Here is a 25,442-nt window from a genome sequence, read left to right on the forward strand (position 1 = left end):
TTATACCATACAAGCTTATACCATTCGCAACAGCACATATTGGGTTCGATGCCACCTAAAATGACAAATATTTCAGGGTAGTCTTCATTCGCATTTATTAAAATTTGTTTGACGCATCAATAATTATACGTACATACATACATATTTATTTTCAGAATTTTATATACATTTTTATTATTCGGAAAATTATAGCTTGATTGAGAAACGAAAACTGAATATATGTATCATATGTCTATCTTCTTAAAAACATAAGTTATAGTTATAAATGTATGGAATAAAAACAAATAATATAAACGTTTAATTAATCAAAAATATTGTCCTGGCGTCATGATTTGGTGAGCTGGATCAAAGGATAAAAAGGTTCTTTGTTGGGATTTTTATGATTTTTTTTCATATTTCTTCCAAAGGAATGATATGAAATATTGGTATCATAAAAAAGGTGCTTGAGAGACGCTTTCAATGGCACATCATAAATTTTTGTGTTACAGAAAAATAATTGATATTTTCTTATTTTTCGGAAAATTTTCAGATTTTTTCATTTTAACATGTATTAAATATATGTAAGTCGTTAAAATTAATAGTACATAATAGTTCTCAATAAAAATTACCATAACGGGTTTTTCCGTTTTTCAAAATTCAATCTAGATTGAATTTTAATTGAATTTTGTGTCCTGTTTTATACAAGATGCTTATAAATTTTCCGAAAATTTTTCTCGATGCGAAAAATACAGAAAAGTTATTTAGTCGTATTTTCGTGTTACTTGTTTTCTCCTGAAAATTTTTATTCTTTTATAGCTTTCTTTCAGAAGACCAGGGCGGTAAGCAGTTGCTTAGGAAAAATAAATAAATACTTATAATAAAAGAATAAATCAAAAAATTTCTTGCATACTAATTAGGCTTATTTTTTTACTTCATTTCATGGTTTTCTTCTCATATTAAAGGAAAAATAAAGAAATAAATATGGACATTTCCATGCCATTTTACGCGACATTCGTACGCATAAAGTGGTGTACATTTTTGCAAAAAGGAGTTAGTAGAATAGTTTTATTTAAATTATGTTTCATCCGGACCAAAGTGCAAAGATTAATTTAAGAATTATTGACTTAATATTGAAAAAACTGGCATATTCAAAGTTCGTGTCTTTTGAGCTGAGTGCTACAAAACATGCGTCTTACAAAAGTCTTTCATATAGTTTTATCATATTTTAAATATGTCTATTATATTCAGTTCGTGTCTTTTGAGCTGAGTGCTACAAAACATGCGTCTTACAAAAGTCTTTCATATAGTTTTATCATATTTTAAATACGTCTATTATATTCAGTTTGAGATCGATTTTCTTGTTGTAAACACTAAAACTTATGTTTCGCGAATATTAGACGAATAAAACTTAATTTTCAATTCAGACGAGAAATATATTAACCCTTCTATTTGAATTTTCAAATACCTTGATTTGTTTAAAAGTTATTTTAAAAATAGTAAAATGTCAAAGAACATTCAAAGCACTTTTTCTCGAAACGACTTTTTTTGGATTATGTCATTCTTGTAGTAAATGAGCGATATGTTCATAATAAAAAATTTTTTGTCTTCACAAAAATTCAACATAAAGCTATTTTTAAAATTTTTTTAATCATCAATGAATTTCTTTATTGCCAAACAATTTATAAATTTCTGTACTTAATTTCCAATCCATTGATATATGTATGTACATTAGCAAAGAATGGTAGTTTTTAGAAAAAATTATTTTTTTTAATAGCTATCTGAGCTCTTTTGGACAATTTTTGCTAGGACCAGTAGATGAAAAGTTACACTCATTTGAATAAAATTGAAAATTTGTGTCTGGTCTACTATCCAATAGTACTAACCCAGGTGCAAATTTCATTCAAATCGAAAGACATCGATTTTAAAAGACACTTGATCACGAAATTACCCATATACATATGTATGTATGCATGAAACGTTTACGTTGTCCTTTTCACATGTAAAATTAAAAAAGAAATATTTAACATCTAATGGTAAAATTGTCTGCCTTTGATTTTTCATATATAATATGGACAAGTGACGTATACGTATAAATTAATTTTTACTGCTACATTTTTACAATTTTACTATGAGACTTCGTATCACCCACAAATTTTCCACATTCTGATCTTTTGGTACTCTTTGTGTCCCAAATATAAAATTTTTTAATTTTACAGAAGTGTCGAATATTAACCGTATTTACCAAAACTTATCCAAAATCCATTCTAAAAAATTAGGACGATAGGACTACGTTAACTGATGGCGACGGCTTTGAACGGAAATAGAATTTTTGCAAAAAAATTACCACTAAGTTTATATTCTGGAGTTTTAACAACAATTAATTGGAATATGTATACAATTATCGTTCCAATAAGATAGAAAACACAGAAATCGATTAGAAATTCGAAAAATTATTACAAATTCTTCAGATCAATCACTTAAATTATAAATGTTTAAAAAATTTTATGTCTTTCAAATTCGGTTCCAACACCTGAATATAGTACATGAAATCAAGTCAAATTGGTTTTAAACGTTTTTCCAAACCTTCATTTCGTTGGCTTGTGTTATCTTTAAAAATTCGAATATTATAATGGTGTTTGTTTTTGCAGTCTTAGTTGACGTTTTCATGGAAAAGCCCATACATAAATGTACATAAGTAAAATCAAAATTATTTTTTCTTACAAGGACTTTCTGTTTGCCTTACAACAACAAATAACAAAGACTATAAAAGAATAGTACCATAATATTGTTAAGAATTTACTTAGTGTCATTTTTGTCACTTTGTATAATGGAATAGGAACGAATAAACAAATTACTGAATAATTTAAAGAACCAAAAAATAAAACTTAAATGTAGAGATCTTCTAACTTTGTATTTTTTACACCATGTCAATCATAAGAATAACTAATTTATTAATATGCTCTAAAAAGGATTTAATGCGATTTTAATAAGCAGTAAAAAACGAATTTATTTATAAAATAGGCTCTAAAAGTAAAAGTTTTAATGATTTTTTTTAACATTGAAAAGCTGAAATGGCTAAATCCCCAAAAAATTGTTACTTCAATGAAACCGACTTATATCCTCAAGTATTTCCATTTTTAGAGAATTAAATAAGATAATTTGTACAAATTTGAATGTATGACACTTTGACTCATAGGTTTCCCGAATTAGATTATGAGATAGAGAGAGTCATATAAGTTATAAGAAATTTGTGCGAAGTCGTGAATAAGATTTTTTTTTGTAATTTTTTAATGTTAATAAAATTCTACCGGTATCAGAAAATTAGTTTTGGTATTGAATATCAGAAATTAGGCCAAAATTTTTCTATAATTAGATAATTTAATACTTTTTTTATAATCAAACACAAATCTGTAAATGAATTAATAAATTTTATGGGTCAACAAGTGTTAAAAATTGTTATGAACGAACTAAAAACTTATAATGAACTCGGTTATAACGAATCCTCGGATAAAACAGACTACTTTTTCAGTCGCTCAAGTACAGTCTTGAAATCATAATAAAATATTCAGCTTAAAAAAACGAACAAATTTTACTGGTCCCCCGAAGTTTGTTAAAAACGGGTTAGAATTTACATGTAAAATTTTTACTCAAAGTACTCACACGCTATCTGGAAACTACATATTAATCTATTTACCAAATTTTATGACGATTGTTCCATTATTGAAATAAGAATATTGTTTAAAAAAAAAAACTTTTAAATAGTATTGAAAGTAATCACTCTATAAAATTGTATAGAATGCTAACCATAATTTTAATCCCCTATGAAATTTTATATTATTGAATCCTAAACATGCCCTTATTCTTGTATGTCAGTCAGAATTTAAGGAACAATTTCAATAATTTTACGAAGATTAATTTTTTTAGTTTTATATTCACTATTAATGCATTATTCTGCATTAATTCAAAGACAAAATGTAGAAAAATAACACTTTGCTATAATTTTATTTTAGTTAAAAAAACTTAAACCAAATTAAAAATTACAGAACAAAGGAATTACAATAATATAAATTTAAATGCCGTAAAACCAATTCAGAAGATTTAAGTTGAAGCAAATGACCCTTGTCTCAAATGAGGGTTTATTTGACCTTCTTCGTCATCTTAGTTTGACACTCTCTAAAAAAATATGTATATGTATTTTGAATACCTTAAAATTAGAATGGAATGTAATAAAAGAAACACTCTTAAACAAATACTGACACAAACCTGTAGGAGGTTTGGTCCTTAAATACAAAGTTTTACGGATATGTGCAAACGTTGTTTTGAATTTAAATATTTTTATTTAATACATACATACATAGTATGTTCGTACGCGAATGTCCTCGTTATTCATGAAAGAAAACAAAAAGTAAAGAAAAGTTTGTCATAAAATATAATGGCAAAATTTGTTGCGGTTTATGAGTTTTTATTGTAATTTCCTTTAGAAACGAACGCCACAGGCGGCACTTTTAAGCTTCTCGAGAATTATATATTGAGAAAGCTGTTCACAACTTTCATTTATTCTTTTTTTATAACCTACAGTACTTTAATGAAAGCAGTATTTCGTAATGATGTTTGTAACGAAAGTGTAACATAATGATACAAAGAACTTCTATGTTGATTTAATCTCGGCCGTCCATCAAACCTAAAAAAATAATAATACATATATGACCAAAATGTCCAACTTTGACCCCCTCATGTACTTCTATGAAGATTGATAATTTTAATTCTGAATTAACAAATTTAATTTTTAATTACTTTCATTACCAATAATTTCCTAATTTTTTTTTTTACATTTGTTTAATTCATGTTTTTTTATTTACACTAGTGGTGGTATGATAAAGTAAAACGTTGTGTGAACAATACAGTTTAGCTGTACCTGCGATTTGAATTCGGCGGATTTCGGGAAAACGTACTTTTTATACCCTACATCACTTAGTGGTGTATACCCACCCACCTTAAAGTATACCAATCGGCTTAAAATCGTTTTCTGAGTTGATTTAGCTATGTCCGTCCGTATGTCTGGCCGGCTGTCCATGTAAACCTTGTGCGCAAGGTACAGGTCCCAATTTTCAAGATAATTGGATGAAATTTGTCCTTTTTGTGACCCAAGGACGAAGCCTATTGAAAATTGTTAAAATCGGTCCATTATTTCACCTAGCCAACATACAACAGAACCCCCCGAAAAGGGCTCATAATTATGTTAAATATACCTGTATATAAAAATCGGCACAACTAAGTTTTATACAAGCCTTGATGACCTAGTCAAATTTCATAAAGATCTTGCCTTATTTGACCCTAGCTCCCATACAAAGTCCCCTTCAGAAAATTACTTGAATGTCCAAAATTAACTTATAAACACAAATATCCCGATGAATTTCAGCACAAATAAATAATATATAAATATAAATATATTCACAAAACTTTATCGGGCTTGGTCCATACTTGCCCCTAGCCTCTTTCAGAAAATTTGTTTTTCATCCATAAATTGCTTAAATGTATCGGAACAATGAAAAATAAATCACATTTAATATTTATAACTGGTGTAGGGTATCATATGGTCGGTCACGCCCGACTATACTTTTTTACTTGTTTGTAATATTTTAGAGAATACGTCTTAATTCTTTATTGTTGTATATTTTAAATAAAGTATTTTCAGGGAAATACAGTTTAAAAAATTCTCTAATGTATATATAAATAGTATATCCCTATCACCACTGACGGTAATGGCATAAAACAATAACAAATTTAAATGTAAACAACTGTTTACATAAAACTACATCATTGATCTAATTCGTCTTGCTTGTTTTTAGAATCATTTCAAAAAATTAATCGGGCTATATACGACTATAAAATTTTTCATCCGTATTTTAACTCAATGTGTTAAAATACGGATGATCTAAAAAATCGATACATACCTTACTCCTACAACTAATTTCGTCAAAAAATAAAACATTGATACAACAGTGTTACCAAAAATACAGGGTTGTTGTTAATTTACAGTTACCATGGAAATGCACAAATTAGTCATAACATTTTTGTCTAGTATGATTTCAGTCAAAACAAAAGATTTTACAGACATACAAAATGGTAATTTAAAAAATGTTTAATAAAGCTGTGTTTTAATGATTTTTTTTATTATTTTAGATATTATCGAGAGGTAAAAACGACTCTGCCCACACTCGTCCAGTTCTCAGTGGGACAAGTTCAAATTCGAAGAAGAAATCGCCTTCTCTAGAGGATTTTATTATTAAACGTGACTATACAGGAGCTCGAGCATTTCTGGAATTTTCTCATGACCCAGAAGAAGAAGAGGACAAAGATATTTCAATTGATCAATGGATTGCCTTTTGTTATTTCCATTTGGGAGATTACCAAAAGTCATTGGACATGTATAGACATATATTCCATATTGAACCTGCAACGGAGGACATTAACTTAAATATGGCAGTTTGCATGTTCTACTTGGGCATGTACGACGATGCTCAAAAGCTGGTAGAACAAATACCAAACACTTCTTTAAAATTGCGGTTAATGTTCCATTTGGCCCACAAATTCAGCAATGAAGACCAAGTAATGCAATTACATGATTCCTTACAGGACAATGTCCAAGACCAATTAAGTGTTGCATCGTTGCATTACTTAAGGGCACATTATCAGGAGGCAATTGATATTTATAAACGTCTATTACTAGATAACAAGTACGTATAAAATAATATAATGTATTAATATTTAAATTCAATAAATAGTATGGCCTTGGCTAGATTGATGAACAAAAATGAAATTTTAAAGTAGCTTAAAATTTCCAGTAGCTATGTCGACACATACATACATACATATGTATTTCTATTGATACATACTTAAATATATCCGCTTAACCCAATACATACTTACATATTTCTGCTTAGCTTTTTATGGAAAACGTCCACTATTGCAGGTTTTGCCATTTTTTTCAAATCGATCATTTACTACAAGTCTGGCATAATCTAAAATGGAACAAAATATAACTTTTTAAAAAATAATAGAATTTAAAAAGGAGACCAGATTAAATAGAAAAAGTCAATACGCTTTTCAACTAAATTTAAATAAAAATATTCGTAAAGACACGACTTTTTGTCTTATGTGCTGTTTCTAGATAACGAGCGAGTAGTTTGAGTACAAATTTTACTTGTATTTTATTATTGTAACAAAAACAAAATACAAGTAAAATTTGTACTCAAACTACTCACACTTTATCTAGAAACAATACATTAATTTTTAAAACAAAATATCCCTATCGGACCGAAAAAACTGAAATTTTTAAATATAGATAAGACAAAATGAAACGGTGCATATTTTTTATTATTCAGATAAAAAAACCCTAATTTTGAATTATGTTCATATGGATTTCAATATTGACCGTGTAAAATTTGAGGATTCTAGCACTAATGGTTTCCTAAAAAGTTTCTCAGATATACGTTTTTTAAATTTATATAGATGGTACCACGCCTCCTTTTTTTAGACCGCCTTTTTATTATATATTCATATTGTTACTAAAAAATTAAGGACTCTAACTGATATATTTCCTCAGATATACAAATTTAATATTTTTCTTACGCCCGTTATATCCAATCCGCCCATTTCGGTACAGCCGTTGGGCAGTCTATAAAGGTCAAACAAACAATTATACTAAAATTCCAACACGAATTATTTTTTACATACATATGTATGTATCGTCACCTGAAATGCAACAAAGCGTAACAACCAAACATTTTTAAATCAAATACATGTAGTCTCCGATTTTATTGACATGAAATTGAAAAGGGCGTAACAACAAATTTGTCATTTCCACAAGTCAAAAAGTCCTAAAAAGCAAAAAAATTGGCAATGTCTCGCGGTACAGTCATATTGAAATCAGCATATTGATGTTTGGATATAAGTCTTGTTTATAGCAACAATTGTTTTCATTTTATTTAGAGATTATGTAGCAGTCAATGTTTACTTGGCTCTTTGTTTTTACAAACTGGACTATTATGACATGTCACAAGAAGTTTTAGAAGTTTATCTTAATAAATATCCCGATAGTACTATTGCCATTAACCTCAAAGCATGCAATAGATTTCGTCTTTTTAACGGACGAGTGGCAGAACAGGAAATTAAAAATATTGTCGACAATGGAACTTTCGGAGCAGATCTCATTAAACACAACTTGGTTGTGTTTAGAAATGGCGAAGGGGCTTTGCAGGTTTTTCCAGGTCTTTTGGATATTGTCCCAGAAGCCAGACTTAATTTGGCAATATTTTATTTAAAGAATGGCGACGTACAAGAAGCTCATTCTTTGATGAAGGAAATACAACCTAGTGTACCGCACGAGTACATTTTAAAAGGGGTGGTGCATGCAGCACTCGGACAGCAACAGTGTTCGGTATGTACTTAATATCATTATTAACATCTGCAATAAATATAACTAATACAAATACATACATATATACGTAGAAGGAGCACATCAAAACAGCCCAGCAAAACCTTCACCTTGTGGGAAGTTCAGCAACTGAATGTGATACAATACCTGGCAGGCAGAGCATGGCTTCTGCTTTCTTCTTATATGGCCAATTTGAGGAAGTCTTGGTTTACATGAATTCAATACGCAGTTACTTTGTTAATGATGATGTATTCAACTACAACTTTGCACAAGCAAAATGTGCCACTGGGTACTACAAGGAAGCTGAAGAATTGCTAATGCAAATAACAGATACCGACATTAAAAATCAACACACATACTGCATGGTTTTGGCCAAATGTCACATTCATTCCGGTCGACCAGAATTGGTATGTTTAAGGTACAAAAACAACAAATCTCTTTTACAATCAATATTTCTTTTAAGGCCTGGAATACTTTTCTCACGAGGGATACTAACTCTGAATCGTTTATATTACTCCAACTGATCGCTAATGAATGCTATAAGTGTGAGGAGTTTTGGGTTTCAGCAAAAGCGTTCGACATGTTGGAAAAGTAAGCTAACATTGTCCAAAATTAACTAAATGTCGAAGTTAATCTCTCTTCATTTAATTATAGACTAGATCCTAGTCCGGAAAACTGGGAAGGCAAACGTGGGGCTTGCGCTGGAGTATTATACAGTTTAGCTAATAAGACTGAAAGGGGGCGGCCTAACAATGGCGTAACTGATGTCATTTCTCTCCTTAGAGATTCTCAGAATACCCAAGCCGAGTCCATGATAAAGGCAATACGGAAACATATGACATCTTTCAAATAAACATCAATATAATAAACAAAAATATACATCCTGCTTGTTCAGTTTTACTTGTATAAATGAATTTCTTAATACGCTTAATACGTACATATGTATACGAAAATTAAATATCCTTAAAGCAAATCTTTGTGCAAAATGTTCATTTGATTATTTACACTCAAACAAATAAATAAGAAAAATAATAGATGAAAAGAAAATAACTACAATGTGATTATATTAGACCTCCTCTTTTCATTGTTTCTCGATTTTCAAAAGTATTATGTATTTATTTGCCGGTCTTGCTCCCTAGAAATTCATTCAAATGATCAAGGTGTGTTAGTACTTCATTCACTATTGTAATCATTATTTGTCAAATAAATGGATAAATAAACAAACAACTAAATAAATAAAACACTTCAATGACTGGAAAATAACGGTATGACAGCATAGAAAAAAGTCCTGGCTTGCAACACAGAAAAATTTTATGTATGTAAGTATCTACTAATGTATATTAGGGTTGCCCCTTTTGTATGGAGAATATTCATGGTACTGAATAAAAGAATAAAAAAAATCTTTTTTAATGGTTTTTCATGTTTTACGCAAAGGAATGATATGAAATTTCATCATATGAAAGGTCTTTGAGAAGCGCTTTATTTGTGTTAGTTTTAAAATGTTGAAAAATATATATTTTTCGGAAATATTTTAAATTTGAACATAGATTTATTTAACATAAATTTTACCGAAATGTTTTTGTCCATTTTTCGAAATTCAATATAAATACAGTAGATAAAAATTTATTTAAATTTGTCCAAATTTTTCAACGTTCATCCCAAAAAAATGGCTTAATAATTAAAAAAAACATTATAAATCTTATTTACATAGAAGCACGACAACTAATACTTTTTTGGGTGAAATTGTCTAAATTAATTTTTCTACAATCCAGTGAAATCTGAAAAAGCTACTTTCTAACATCGAAAAAAAATCATAACAACGTGAGAAAATAACCTTTTTATCAATTGAATTAGCTCAACAAATATTAAGAAATGATGATTGAGTATGACCTAAAATTAAACTTTCAGCAGAAACAGCATCTTCCATTTCAGGGCCACCCTATTGTACATACTTATGTTAAAAACAGCACCCGAAGAGTGAAGCTTTCAAGAAGGTTTTGTTCGTTGAAGTGAATGGATGATGTTTGTATTTATTTCCGTTTTGCGTCTTTATGCCAGCCAACTGCTATTACAAGAATTTCTGAAGTAATCATCATTTGTAAAAATAAATACATATCGTTCATTTACTTCAATAGTGTCATAGTTCTTAGTTTAGATTTTTTAAATAACATGTCACCTCCGTGCTAATGTTTTCATAACATGAAATTTTTTCTCAAAGTGAAGTGAAATTAATTAGGTTCAGTTGTATGAGGACTTTGTTAAATAATGGACCGATTTAAAAAATTTTCGATAGGCTTCGTCCCTGGGACGATGGAAGATCAAGTACCAAACTTAATTGAATTATATTCAAAATTGCGATAGAAAATGATTTAAGGCCGATTGGTATACTTTAAGGTAGATGTAGGATCATATTATTGTGCGTTACAAACATCAGCACAAACCTGCTATATATAGGTTTTATTAGCATTTAAACTTACTACTTTTCAATTTAAGTTTTTCCTACGACACTATGGATAAGTTGTTATTTTATGAAAATTATGTACAAAATGTCGTACAAAGTCCCATGTAATGCAGTCATGGACCTTCTTCAAATTTTAAAACAACATTTAAAAAATCTCTGCCTGTATTATATAGGTCCATGTTCTGAATACTAAAATGGATCATGTACTCGTATAATTTTTGCGAGGGGGTAGTTTTGGGACTTGTTTCATATATTTGGGATAATTTTCGATTGGCTCTAGTGTTTTCTGAAGTACTCTTTACGCTGTTGTGTTGAGTAGCTACAGTTTTTGCATGGTTAAAAGTAAAAAATAGATTTGTAAAAGGTACATAAAAGTTGTAGTTTATTTTACAAAATGAAAAAACTATTAATTTGCATGATTATCGTTTCCTGCATAATTCAGTTTAAGAAAATTGTCGCTTTACTTGCTATACAGAAAGTAAAAAAGATATTTAAAAAAAATAAAAATACTTTGTTCGCTGCAGAGGTTAAAAAGATTGTGCAAACAAGTTTGTACTTTTGTATGTATGTATGCATGTCGATGAAAAAACACCTTCCCACAATTACCCTGTAGTTTCAATTGTAGAATTTTGTCATTATTCACTAGATTCACTTACTCCACTGTATCTGTTTTCACGCACCTTCGATTCCGGTTTTATTATTTCATGAATATTCAATGAAAAAATTAAAAATCAGAATGTATTAGATTTTTATTTTTTTACAATAAATTTAGAATTTATCAATTTACTAATCTATACATAAATTTCGGAGCAGTGAATTTACATGGACATTCACAGACAGATACATGTAAATTTGCCGTGCTTTAAAGATATGAGGAGCGATAATTTATTCCAGGCATCAAATTCATCGAATATTGAAACTTGTATGTACTAAATATTACCTGTCGGGGTAGTTGTTAATACATGTTGAAAGTTTCTTGCTTTTGGGTTCCAGTCACTATACATATATGTATGTGTACTATTATTGTAGGTGCACCAACATAAAATAAACAAACTTTTAAATTCCATTAAGTGCTATAAATTTTGTAACTGATAAAGCGCTCTGATACAAAGTTAAGGTTGTCTCGCCTGATGTTTATTTTACAAAAAATTGCATTTTTAGCCATATATGTAAACACAGTCACATTTTACATTGTACATGTTTAAAATTAAACTAAATTATAAATGCGAACTTTTTATGATAATTTTAAAATTTTTGCAAAATTTTAATTTCTTTTTCTTTGTATTTTTAACTAAAGACGTGATGCAAAAATTTTAACTTTATGTATGTATGTAAATGTTGTATGTGAGATTGTATGAGATTAGATTTCAATGACAAATATCTACTTATATGCACATCCTGTTTCCGTTGTACTAAGCATCATCTGAACTATCAATGAACATAGTAAGCAACAACTAACCGGTATTGATTTCAATCATAAGTGCATTTCTCCATAATTGCTATAAGGAAACATGTTTTGAATAATTAATGATCTCAGGGGTGTAGTTATTATGTCATTACGATTGGACGAAATATCAATTTAACCTTAAATTCATACGCACATGTATTTATATTTAGATTAGTAATATAACGTTTATATATTTTTTAAAATTTTAAAATATTTAGGCTCTATCCAGGATGCACTACTTATTACATCACGGCTCTATCCGTATTAATTATTCGACAAACTATTAACTTAATCGGTTAATAAACGGATAATTAAAAAATAATCAGTTAATCCAGCAGTTGATTTAAATAATATTTACTATATATTGTTACTTTCACAACAAATTTTATTTTTCCATATAATTGAGTAGTTAGATAGGATGTACTACTTATTACATCACGGCTCTCTATAGATAGATAGATAGATAGATAGATAGATAGATAGATAGATAGATAGATAGATAGATAGATAGATAGATAGATAGATAGATAGATAGATTTCGTAACATCTTTTTTCGTATACATATATTAAGGTAATTTGTTAGGCATGTGACATTTAACTAAAGTCAAGAAATTGTTTCATAGCCCCCTGTCTATGGAAGATAATTTGTTCTAAACGTCAAATTGTTGTCCAGATACAAAATTATCAGGTTAATACCACATTTATAAGCGTTATAACATTGTGAAGACATTGTTAGACACGTCATTTAATTGTAAAAATTTATAAATTTTGTTGTTTTGTTTTTGTAAAATAAATCAGATGAGAGTATATTTTTTATTTTACGAAAGAAAATAACTTTATTAAGATTATTTTTATTTTTGTAAATTTAAACGAAATTACATACATATGTATATTACAAACGTTTTTTATAATATTTAAGAAAAAAGATTAATACGGGAATTATTTTCATAACATAAAAGACAAAAATATTTTTAAATGAACTAACATATTTCGTAAAATAATCTAATTTTTTTCTAAAATTATTCTAAAATGTTTCGTACATATTACGAAACAATTTCGTGGTGCGAAACCATTTCATACACTGTACGAAAGTTTTCGTATATATAAGGCATGGTAAAGTTCCTTAATAATATACGAATAAATATAATTAAAGCTTTTTAAGAGATTTGATAAATATTATATATATATGTATGTTTTAGGGGGCCAATCCCGAAAATCCCGGGATTTGCAAATTAAATCCAGGGATTTTTTCGGGTTTACAATATCCCGAAACCCGGGATTTGTTTCAAATATTTTTTTTTTTTTTGTTTTTTTTAGCCATAATTTTCATTAATTTTTCATTCCAAACACATAGCACATATAAATTGATTTAGTCACTTCGTTTTTAACACATCGAAATGTTGGGCGTAGACCCAAAAATGTACATATTCTATGTCTGTTAGTTGAAAAAAAAGCTAGAACCCTCATTCTATTTAGGCTGCAAGAAAACCTAGGACCTCTTCTAAAAACCACATTCATGCTCATATTAATATCAATACAGTATAATATTTTGATTGTGAGGTATTTAATTTCGGCACCTTCAAATACAAACTTTATTTTTCAATACTAGAAGATTTAGCATTTCAAACTTTCTACAAATCTGAGTGATACCGATAAAGGTAAATTACCTTTACTATTTACGAATATGTTATATTCCAAAACTAATATATAGTTTGTACCGACAAAATTCCAAATATTTTTGAATTGAATTGTTCACATGGAACAGTATTCGATTTTAAAAAGTATTTACGTTTAATTTCGGAACTTGATATTTAATTTTTATTTAGGAAGTGTGTAGTTAAAAAGTTTCAGAAATTATGAAATTCTAAAAGTTTTTATTTAAAAATTGTAATTAATTGGATTGTTTTAAATTAAATATATCTTATGTCTGCTAAATTTCCTCAAAATTAAACAATTTTCTTTACAAACATGAAGATTTAAAGATTTTCATATATAACATAATTAAATATATGTAATCCCAAAGTGCCGCAAAATCCCGGGATTGCAATTTTCAAAATCCCGAATCCCGGAATTTGTAAAAGACAGTCTCGTTTGACTTCCCTAATATGTATTAGGGTGATCGACTCGATTTTTCAACCGGTTTTAAAACCGGTTTTTTCTGCTTTACCAGTATCTGTTTTTTCTAAATGTTTTCGAATATCGAATAACCCGGTTTTTTCACTTTTTAAAAACCGGTTTCGAATACTTTTATTTGCTTTGTATTCAAAGATTATTTAAATGAAATTTTGAAGTAAATAATACAGCCCGTTTAAATTTTAAAAATATTCGAGTCCAGGAACTAGGATACATTTTTCTAAAGCACCATTGGTTAAACTTTTTTGATTTTCCTAACTAATTAAAACATTTTATTTGTAAAATTGATAACTGTTTAATAAAATTTTATTATTCTTAAGATTATATTCCAATTACAATAATTAATTTACCGCTGCAATATTATGGAAGTGTTGGAATGCCTATGAAAATTTCCTAAAAGGGCTTTAGAATAAGCTAGGATTACATAGTACCTTATATTTAACAGAAGTGTCCACTTTTTTCCTAATTTTTTTTATATTAAAGAAATAATGTAAATCAGACGACTAGATCTAAAGTTATAATCTGTTAAAGTGTTAATAATCATTTCGGGCCATGTTTTATTAATCAAATTTAAACATAAACATTAATTTCTTCAAATTAACATATATTTTTTATTTATTATGAAAAACCGGTTAACCGGTTTTTTCTGAATTTGAAAAATATCAACCGGTTTTTTTGAAATGTCAACTATTCGAACTATTCGAAAACCGGTTTTTGAAAAATGTCGAATAATCGATCACCCTAATATGTATATACGAAATTTACAATAAATATCTCTGATTGTAAATATGTAGTATGTGCAAATATATGACCCGGGAAGCAACATATTTTGGTCAAAAAAACTGACACTGTGCAATTATTTTTTAAAATATTATGCGTTCGTCCAATAATATAATTTAAAACAAACATTACTCTGCCTTTTTCCTTTTTTTGTTTCCATGATTATATTAAAAGATAGCAATCTCGAAATGTATCCTCTGCAAAAACTTTTTAACGCCCATACTTTTACATACATATGTATGTATATACGGTATGAATTGGGCTATTTAGATACATATTTTAAAAAATTGCATAAAAGTGAACCCCAAACATACATAATACGCGTGAATAAAATAAATGCTAATTTGGCTTTTTTATCAGTTAAATATGACTTATAAAATATTTTAAAATGTACGAATTGTTAATACATAATGTGAGTAATAAATTAAATTGATTTTTGTCCATGTTATTTTGCAATGGCTGGTAAATGCTTCCAATGTATTTTGTTGGATGAAATTGGCACCATTTGTCAACCTTTAAGAAGACAACGCGAATAGAATTCTCTGTCGATTGCATCATTTGGAATGGAATTCGACCATTTTAATATTAGAGATAGGATGTCCTCCGCCTCCATGTATTCCAAAATAATGCCCAAGAAACAATTCCAAGTATAGAAGAAATGACGATTTACATTCTCTACAGTTGTAACGCATTCACAATTTACACATGTCAAACGACCTTGCTGCAAATCCACAAATTGTTCAAAACACTTTGACCAGGAGTTGAGGGAAAATCCTTTGCCCACGTCCATAAGTAGATCGGGCTGTCCATAATTCAAGACGATGGGTAATACCTTCTCCATGTTGTATTCGGCCAAATAAAGTTTGGCTAGAACATCGAAAAGAGCTGGGACACGTGTCAACACATCAAAACATTTCACTTGTTCATTGCGTGACCAGTAGTAGCGCAACAGCACTGATCCCAATTCGTGGAATGAACACGAGTTATCGAATCTTAAAGGGAACATACAATTATCACAACGTACGATATCGTCCGATGAATTCAAGAGAACGAATCCTTGCGTTATATAGTCCCTAGAAGAGTCATCCATTTCCCAGATAAGTTCAGGATTTAAATAATGAAAATACATTTCGTAACAGTGCCGCTGGGCTTGCTCCGGGTCATCACCATGTTCGATCATTACTTGAGACAATTTTTCCAAAAGTTGTATTAGCTCAGGTGCGGAATATTCATCGAATAATGAACGATAGCGTTCGACAAAATTGGTATTACTAAATTTAGAACTTTTGCAAATTAAATACAGATTGTAAATTGTTTTTTCTTCAGCTGTAATGTGTTGACTAGATATCCCGGCAGTGGATTTTGTTCCCCTATTGCTGGTTGTTGACTGCGGATTAGTTTTCTTCACACGACAGACTATTTCCTCGTCATTTTCATACATTGCTTTGATGTCTTTAAAGGGTAAAGATCTCTCATTTGCTGGTATCAGATCTCTCACCAGTTTCTGTTGTTCTTCTGCGAATATATTAAATTTATACTTGATTATATTTTTGCCAAATTTTCCAGTAACTGTCAATAGGGCGTCCTTGAAATGTTTTTCTCCTTTTTGAGGTTTTAAATTGTCACAAAAAGAGTTTTCTAATACATACACCCCTTGAGGAGATATTTCTCCGGACGTCTTTTGATTTTGTACACCAGCTGCTCCCAAACTGCAACTTCTTTCTGCCGTGCCCGAACTGCCACCAGAGCTGTTATTATCTCCATTTGACTCGCATTGAGCAATGGCATCAAATATGACAGAGAGATCGTTTAGCAATTCGTATTGGTGTCGGTCCATCAAAAAGTTTTTTATTTGATTCAGTAGTCCCAATTCGTAGTCTTCTCTAGCCTTGTCTGCAAAATACTTAACGTTTTTTCGCATTAGCCAAGCACATTCCAGTAGCTTGTCTTCTCTAACCAAAGTAGAAGCTTGTGTCTGAAGTGAATGCATTTGCATTGAATATAGAGATCCCGTTTGAGTAAACACTACAATTTCTCCATTGCAAACTTTACAATCAACAATACGTTCAAATTGATTACACCATAGAACTACTGTGGAATTACGAACATCGAATATATACAGACCCAATTCTGTATACGTTAGCAAGAAGTCATGTGTAAATTTTTGAAGTTTTGCAAATTGTAAGTTCTGCGGCTGATAATCCAGCATTTCATCGTTACCATCATTGTCGACTGATATATTGTCATTGTCATTATCTTGATCTTTATGAATTTTAGCTGGTGGGCAAGCCAATGCAAATTTAAATTGGTGCGTTTGTATAACGTCACCTTCAAAATCTACTTCCCAAACGCGAGAGCCTGGTCGGGCACAAAAGATTCGCGAGGGATTTTGCGTTTCATTCGAAGAAATAGAAAAACATGCGCCGAAAGCTCCATCACGAGGTTTATTACCAATCTGAGATACCAAGAAATATTATTTAAACAAAAGTTTAAAGACGCAAATAAAAATAAACAAAAATTAGTTTACAAACCTGTTTGTACTCCTCATATTCTGTATTGCATAAAATACATTTCGAGCAATTCGAAACCAAGAGCAGAGACTCAAAGTCATCTATTTGTACGATTGGAGATTCCAAAAAAAGTATTGGATGTATGGACATATTAATTAAGCTTGTTCCCTAAAAAATTAAATTCTTGTTTTTATCTCTTGACCTCCATCGGTCAATTTTTCAAATTTTAAAAATTTCGAAACTTACAATAAATGTTGACAGCAAAACCAAGTTAATCTGGCCCTTTGAATCACCGTAATAGAACTGTTTTTCATCTTGTGTCCAATGCATACAGGTTACCTGTACAGATTGGTCACTGCATAGATTTGTAAAAATAACTTGTGGGGCCGCCTGTGCAGATAAGTTAACAGCGTACACACAAACAACAGACCTCTGTGTAGAGAATCCAACATATTTTTCATTAGCAGATATCGATAAGTGGTTTACTGCACCATGTTTGCTGGGTATGAGGTGTAGAAATTTTCCCTGCCTGTTAAAAAGGTATAACGATCCCGATGTGGCTCCAAGAACGATGTAGTTCTCAGATATATCAAAACATGTATACTACAAAAAATTTTAATGAAGTGACACATTTTCAACCCATTTATCATATCGATTAACCACTGAATTTACTTACCTTGATACGATTGCTGTGTTTCAGCGGCTGATGAATGGCCAGGGAATAATCGATAAAGTTGGTTAAACAATATAAATTCATTATAAACAATACTAATTATCGGCAATTGCTAACACTATATGGAAAATTTTTCTACGCTACTCCCTTCAAACTTTTGTACGATATTTCATTATTATTTTCCAGAAATGTTCCTTATTTCTTACAAGAGAATAAACAAAAATTATGATAAAGATAGAATCGCAACTAGAGTCCTGCGCCGACAAAAATAACCGCTGGCGACGGATGAAACTAAAAATGTGGGAGGCGGCTTAATTTCAGATGTAAGCCGGCTAAGTATTGATTAAAGGCCTGCACAAGTCAACAATAAGACAACAATTTGTTAAAAAATGTCGTATGCTTATGATGGCGCAAACGATATTTTTTTAACAAATTGTTGTCTTATTTGTATTTGATATTTGTGGACCAATTCTGTTGGTATTAAATAAGCAATTCCGGTAGATTAATTCAAAATTTCAATCCTGTAGATATTGTTTCTAAAAATTTTTTTTAGGTGTGTCCATAAAAATACATCCCGGATCTAATGCTACTTGCTTGTTTTTTTAATAATTTCATAAAATGGAGAGAGCCATACGACTGTCAAATTTTCCATTCTCTATCAATGTGTGTTGCTTTCATTACATATTGCGTTTAGACTCTAAACTTTAGAGTCTAAACTTTAGACGATCCTATTTGTTCCCTTCTACACACAATTTTGACAGATCATATTACTTGTGTTATAATGTAAACTTGCTTTTTAAAGGTTGTTATATTAAAACTCGTGTTCGCGTTTTCTTAAAAGTCAACTTTTTTTTACTTGATTATTACAACTGCTATAAATACGTACGTCATAAAACCCATACAATTATGTTATTCAAATTTGTCGTTTAACTGTTTTATTATTTAAAGCATATCAATTAGTAAATTATTTATCATATTTTATTAATGAACAATTTTCCTGTTTTTTTTTTTTTTTGTTACTTTCACATTTGGAAAAATAATCAATCTATGTCACTACTGTATTAACACACTTTAGTGTCTTACATGCAAAATTAAAAAGGTGTGCATGAAAAAGTTCGCTGTGTAAATCGGCATAAAGAAATGTCAAAAAACATATAATGTTGTTCTTCAAAGTTGCCACAGCTTTTAACTTTTTCTTGATTTTTTTAAGTATTGTTTGATATATTTTATTCAGTTCAATTATACCGGTTTTTGCATCCATACCAAAAATAAACATAGATATTTAACATTGCTTCATTTAATTCATTTATACATAAATATGTATGGATGTATATATATTATTTCTCACTATTTTTATTTAATATGTTGCCTCTTTGGGTATATTGCAACATTGGGTAATTTAAAAATGTTTGTTCTTGGCAACCCTAAAGTAAATTCTTTGCAGGATTTCAGTCGTTTTCACTTTGCTAGCAAAATATAAAGATTTTTACTAAAGTTATTAATACTAATAGCATCTAAACAATTACCTTAATTTTTAGAAAAAAAAATGTGGCTAAATTAAGTACAAAATCATAAAACTGTTTTATTCGAAGCAAAATGCTGTTGTCATTCTGAATTTGACACTTCCTAATTGTTTTTATCACCACATTCGTATATTTTGTATTAAATATTAAAAAGTGTCTCCTTTGCGCTTGCTATCCCGTAAGACTTTTTTTGGTGTTTTGTGGTAGTAAAATCGAAGTGTTTCAGTTTGGAATAAATCAAGAAAACTAATTTTGAGACAAAAAATCGTAGTGTCGCTTGACAAAAATATATACTTAAAATAGTCTTATATTATCGATTTCCCAAACGCAAAGAAATTTTCTTGCGATAAACAATCTAAAATCCATTCTGTAAAAAAAGCTTGATATTCGCCAGTCAGATGCTTGTTTTATGCTCATGCAAACGTGAGGGTGCTTTTATTTTCCGGTTCAATCGTGTGGAATTAATCGCCTAAAACGATATTAATTTCTTTATAAACATACAATTGTACGTTTTGGTTAGTCGCACCCCTTTGGCCCGCTCAATAACAGTATCAAACCGCAAAACGGCTAAATAAATATATTCGAGGTATAAAGTAAGAACGCAATCTTTAGTTTGAGGAATCAGATTCATTTGATTACGGTAGCACTTAGTATGGCTGAACGCCCTAAAAGTTTATTTGCCGGTGAGTAAAGAAATTTATTTAGAAAGAGATTGAATGTGTTTTTAATGATTTTTAATATTGAGTAGGTCGGCCTCGTCCTCCTCCAAATGAACTGAACTTGAACCCACTTGGAGTAAGACCTGCACCATCGTCTCAATCATCCAATTCGTCTGGTTCAGCTTCATCTGCGAATAGTATTCCAACTGGAGGTCTTCCGATGAGTATACCAACGGAACGCACACGAGAACGTATACGACAGCAAGCATGTGGCAAATTACAATTAGGACCTTCTCCACAGGACATTTATCAGTTTACTTCAGATGATTTAGAGGATTTAGGAGAAATCGGTCGCGGGGCATTTGGGGCCGTTAACAAGATGGTGTTCAAAAAGAATGACATGGTCATGGCTGTGAAACGTATTCGTTCCACCGTAGACGAGAAAGAACAAAAACAGCTTCTCATGGATCTCGAAGTGGTCATGAAATCAAATGACTGCAATTTTATTGTTCAATTTTACGGCGCTCTTTTTAAAGAGGGTGATTGCTGGATCTGCATGGAATTGATGGACACTTCATTAGATAAATTTTACAAATATATATTTGAACACAAAAAGCAAAGGATACCGGAGTCAATTTTAGCAAAAATTACGGTGGCTACCGTTCATGCGCTTAATTATCTTAAGGAACATTTGAAGATCATTCATCGTGACGTAAAGCCAAGTAACATTTTGCTTCATAAACGTGGCGATATTAAGTTGTGTGATTTTGGAATATCGGGGCAGTTAGTCGATTCTATTGCAAAAACAAAAGATGCCGGTTGCAGGCCTTATATGGCTGTAAGTTGACTAAGAAATATTAATAGAATTATAGAACTATTATTTTAATTTTATAGCCCGAAAGAATCGATCCTGAACGTGCGAAAGGTTACGATGTTAGAAGCGATGTTTGGTCATTAGGCATTACTCTTATGGAAGTAGCCACCGGCACATTTCCCTACAGAAGATGGGATTCAGTTTTTGAACAATTATGCCAAGTGCGTACATCTTTATTTTTATTAAATTCATTTTGTAGAAATTATTTTTTTCCAGGTGGTTCAAGGAGATCCTCCACGTCTTCAACAGGGACAAGAATTTTCCACCGAATTCGTAGAATTTGTAAATACATGGTATGTTATAAGAACTTTATACTGCCAATAATAACTCAACTAACTTTTAATGCACTATAAGTCAAGATGTCTCAATTAGTTGTACTGCATATCTGTATAATTTTTTAACTAACTAATTACTTAATTTTAAGCTAATTTAATGAAAGTTGCTGAAAAATCAACTAATGGGGCCATAAAAATAGCCATGCTTATTTTTTTTTTTTTTTTAAATTCCAAAAAATTATAAAAAGTATAGAAATGTGCACTAAAATAAGTTGAAAATAATCTGGACAACTTTTTTAACATTGGGAAAGTTTATGTACATATATACATTTTTGATATGTACCCTTATCATAACGGTATCAATACTGAAACAATATCGGTCGGGGCCTCTATTTGCATTAAAATGTATTAAAAACTATCGGTCATTAACAAAACAAAATTTTGAAGGGTATATGTTTATTGCTTTTTTTTAATTAAAAAATAAGAAGATGCCCTCAGAAGCCCATTTTCAACGCAAAACAAATTGCATCAACTAAAAACATCTCTCCAGGTGTTCCCGTTTGGACTCTATCGTGTTTTCAACAGACAGACGGACGGACATGGCTAGATCGTCCTGAAATCTAATAGGGGCCCAAAATATATATACTTTTATGGGTCTTATAAATATTTCATCGTGTTACAAACGGAATGTCAAAAACAATATATCTTCCTTTTTGATGGTGGGTATAAAAAATAATACCGTTAACGTTATTCGTTTCGGTTGCCAATTTTGAAATTCAAATTTTCCTTCAGAATTTTTCTGATATCATGTCATCAAGTTTGAAAAAAACAGTTTTTTGCCATATTTGAGGCGCTATAACAGCGCGAAGTCAACTTTATTTACAAAATCTGTTATATCATCTGAAAGTTCAGTTTTTCGACTTTAAAATAAAGGTCTAATAGTTTCTTTCTTTTTGGAAATATCAAAAATTTCATCATTAGGTATACTTGGGCTTTCAGTCAGTTGTGAAGGTTATATATATACTTTTATGGGTTTTATACGAATATTTCATCGTGTTACAAACGGAATGTCAAAAACCATATATCTTTTTGATGGTGGGTATAAAAAATAATACCGTTAACGTCAGTCAGTTGTAATATTTTAACAATTTTAAAATTTTTCGAACTTAAAAATTTTGAACCTTATTTCGAATATTTAAACATAATATTATATTGTCATCAAGTGCACTTAAGACTGCAAAATTTCAACTAATGTGGGCTACGTTTTAACAGCGAACTCATGTTCGAAAATTTTATTCTTAGTTTTTATGATTCAGAAATTATTTTAAGGCCATACAGGGTTTTATTCAAATGAGTGTAACTTTTCACCTATTGGTCCAAGCAAAAATTGTCCAAAGGAGTTCAGATAGCTATTTTTTTTTTGAGTTGGGTCACTTGACATGAAATTCCCCATATATGGATAGAATAGATTTTTTAAACACACTATGGCTGAGAGTATATAAGATTCGGCAAAAGCCAATATAGTCTTTTTACTTGTTATAAATCATTTTAAGCCAGTGCACGGTGGTCAATTCCGGCCAAAAATGATATCTTTCAATTATTTAATTGTGATAAATTTTGATGGTAGATTAAAGCTGACATTTCAGATCATACAATTTAAAAAATATGTTGATTATTGCTTAATCTAAAAACTGTTGAAATTCCGTATAAATTTTTATAAAGTACCCAGCAAAACAAGTGTGGACAAAGATGTAGTATTTTCATCGCAACTAGTAACCCGAAATGCTTCAAATTCGGGTGAATTCTATATAATAGCGTGTTGTTTTTCATTTTTGGCAACTTTGAACTACATCTAATCTTATTTTTAGAAGCAGTAAAAATCCGATATATGGAAGTCAAAAATAAAACACATTCTCTTAATGACACGCTTATGTGAACTTCACTGGTTTTTCATCAAACCTTGTACTTCATTTATATTATTTGCAATGACTTTTCTACCTCTCTTTCCTCACTTTTAACTGGGTTTTCATTTGTAAGGAAATATTTGGTTTATAAAAGTGAAAAATATGTATATGATATAGTTTGTAAAGTATGACATCAATTATTTTTTGCTGGGTAGCTTTTAAACATTAAGAAAAAAAATTTATTATATCCATTTGATTGGAGTAGATCAAGCAATAAAATTACTAATATATATATATGTTTATATTCTAGCTTAATTAAGAATGAAAGTGAACGTCCTAAATATGATCGCCTTCTTCAAATGCCATTTATATTGCGTGGTGAACGGAGTAACACCGACGTAGCCGAATATGTTACTGATATTCTGGAGGCCATGGAACAGGATGGCATTACACAATTCACCACAAACCAGCCAGCCGAAAGTTAATGGAAATAATTTTTGAAAACTTCGAGTGTTGTCATTAACAAAAAACTCCTACAACTAAGAAAAAGAGCAAACAAAAAACTATAGAGAAGAAAATCATTTAGTTAAAAGTAAGCGTAAAAACTAAGCAAAAAGAAACCATCCCCTTTTAGGAAAAAAAAAAACAAAGTTATTGTTGTTTACTTGCTAGAAAGTAAGAAAAAATGTTGTTAGAAATACAATTTAACAAACATTTAGAACTGTAGTTTAAAATTAAAATAATAAATATGAATTAAAAATATATTAAGCGATAGGCTTTCTTATAAACAAAAAAAAACATACATGAATAAAAAGTAGACTTTGAAAAGGTCACAAATTATATTGAAAATAAAGCTTAAAGTTTAGTAATGTTTTGCCTTGTATTTTTTAAATCAAAAAATGTAAAAACATATTAAAATTACATTTAATTATTATAATTTAGCTGCATTTTCCGGATAAAACAAGTCACAATAAGGAATAGAAGAAACACCAATAAAAGAAAAATAAAATGTAAAATAATTCAAATCATATCGTTAAGTAATCAGTTCAATACCAAGAATAAAAAATCACTGCTTTTATACACACGTAACAACATGTATGCATTTAATTTTAAGTTATTTCTAACATAAATAAAACAACAAATATTTTTTGCTATTAATTGTCCACTAATCAACATTAACCTTTATGCAAATGACTGAGTAATAACATTTAGCTCGACTCAAGTCAAAAATTGTTCATTTTATTCAAACTATTTATGTATACGCCTTTATCTCAGGTTGCTTCAGAATGACAATTACATGAATCTTTTATACATAGTTAGCATATTATTGTTTTCATTTAATTATTGTACATTTTATTCGTCCAGCTAGATGATGCGATTAAAACGCTCTAAACAATGTTAATGCAAACTATCTTAAATATTTCAATCTAACACAAAGTCTCAATAAAAGCAATCAATGCATGCGTCCAATTTTTGATACACATTTCATACAACAATACTTATTGTCCTCTATAAAAGTTTGCCATTAAACTCTAACAATTATTTGATTAGACCCTTCACCTTCGTGAGAATAGTATATGTATATAAGTTTATACTTCCGCTTCTAATTTCCACCAAGTATTTTTGCGAGCCACAGAAAAGTCTAATTTTGTATCATCACGTCTCATCCATTCAGTTCGATTGGTCTCTTCTATATACAAAAAAATTAATATATGGGGAATATCGTGTCAAGTGACCCAACTTTTAAAAACGATGTCTTCCGATGAAATGGATGTAATCACATAGCT

The 25,442-nt window shown here is 29.9% G+C and overlaps 4 protein-coding genes across 4 annotated transcripts in view; 2 read left to right on the plus strand and 2 right to left on the minus strand.

Moving 5' to 3' along the window:
- Positions 1–25,442, minus strand: part of LOC119615002 (putative odorant receptor 85e) — a 206,978-nt gene that overhangs the window by 109,776 nt on the left and 71,760 nt on the right. Inside the window, exon 6 of the mRNA XM_037971090.1 lies at positions 6,910–7,001. The gene's annotated coding sequence lies outside the window, so the exon portion shown is untranslated. The remainder of the gene's footprint in view (positions 1–6,909; positions 7,002–25,442) is intronic.
- Positions 5,850–9,544, plus strand: LOC119614993 (intraflagellar transport protein 56). Its single transcript, XM_037971080.1, has 6 exons — positions 5,850–6,105; positions 6,163–6,716; positions 7,972–8,419; positions 8,491–8,823; positions 8,880–9,007; positions 9,071–9,544. Exons 1-6 carry the CDS (start codon positions 6,103–6,105, stop codon positions 9,267–9,269), a joined length of 1,665 nt encoding a protein of 554 aa, XP_037827008.1. The 5' UTR covers positions 5,850–6,102; the 3' UTR covers positions 9,270–9,544.
- Positions 15,095–18,692, minus strand: LOC119614961 (Hermansky-Pudlak syndrome 5 protein homolog). Its single transcript, XM_037971052.1, has 4 exons — positions 18,424–18,692; positions 17,994–18,350; positions 17,769–17,915; positions 15,095–17,692 (listed from the first exon to the last, which is right to left on the minus strand). Exons 1-4 carry the CDS (start codon positions 18,502–18,504, stop codon positions 15,746–15,748), a joined length of 2,532 nt encoding a protein of 843 aa, XP_037826980.1. The 5' UTR covers positions 18,505–18,692; the 3' UTR covers positions 15,095–15,745.
- On the plus strand, positions 19,829–24,740 carry LOC119615012 (dual specificity mitogen-activated protein kinase kinase 4). Its single transcript, XM_037971098.1, has 5 exons — positions 19,829–20,626; positions 20,692–21,440; positions 21,497–21,637; positions 21,693–21,769; positions 23,966–24,740. Exons 1-5 carry the CDS (start codon positions 20,596–20,598, stop codon positions 24,138–24,140), a joined length of 1,173 nt encoding a protein of 390 aa, XP_037827026.1. The 5' UTR covers positions 19,829–20,595; the 3' UTR covers positions 24,141–24,740.

This window comes from Lucilia sericata, unplaced genomic scaffold (assembly GCF_015586225.1).
Source record: "Lucilia sericata isolate MDLA Ls3-8-SP2 unplaced genomic scaffold, ASM1558622v1 Contig000045F_arrow, whole genome shotgun sequence".
Taxonomy (NCBI): Eukaryota; Metazoa; Arthropoda; class Insecta; order Diptera; family Calliphoridae; genus Lucilia; species Lucilia sericata.

What these genes read in the sequence shown, in the direction of transcription:
- LOC119615012 (XM_037971098.1), top strand. Translation starts at nt 20,596, where the DNA reads ATGGCTGAACGCCCTAAAAGTTTATTTGCCG. An exon ending in CCCTAAAAGTTTATTTGCCG is followed by an intron (nt 20,627 to 20,691) that starts GTGAGTAAAGAA and finishes AATATTGAGTAG; the next exon opens with GTCGGCCTCGTCCTCCTCCA. An exon ending in TTTTTGAACAATTATGCCAA is followed by an intron (nt 21,638 to 21,692) that starts GTGCGTACATCT and finishes ATTTTTTTCCAG; the next exon opens with GTGGTTCAAGGAGATCCTCC.
- LOC119614961 (XM_037971052.1), bottom strand. Translation starts at nt 18,504, where the DNA reads ATGAATTTATATTGTTTAACCAACTTTATCGATTATTCCCTGGCCATT. An exon ending in AACACAGCAATCGTATCAAG is followed by an intron (nt 18,351 to 18,423) that starts GTAAGTAAATTC and finishes AATTTTTTGTAG; the next exon opens with TATACATGTTTTGATATATC. An exon ending in TTTTGCTGTCAACATTTATT is followed by an intron (nt 17,916 to 17,993) that starts GTAAGTTTCGAA and finishes TTAATTTTTTAG; the next exon opens with GGAACAAGCTTAATTAATAT.
- LOC119614993 (XM_037971080.1), top strand. An exon ending in CGTCTATTACTAGATAACAA is followed by an intron (nt 6,717 to 7,971) that starts GTACGTATAAAA and finishes CATTTTATTTAG; the next exon opens with AGATTATGTAGCAGTCAATG. An exon ending in GCGTTCGACATGTTGGAAAA is followed by an intron (nt 9,008 to 9,070) that starts GTAAGCTAACAT and finishes ATTTAATTATAG; the next exon opens with ACTAGATCCTAGTCCGGAAA.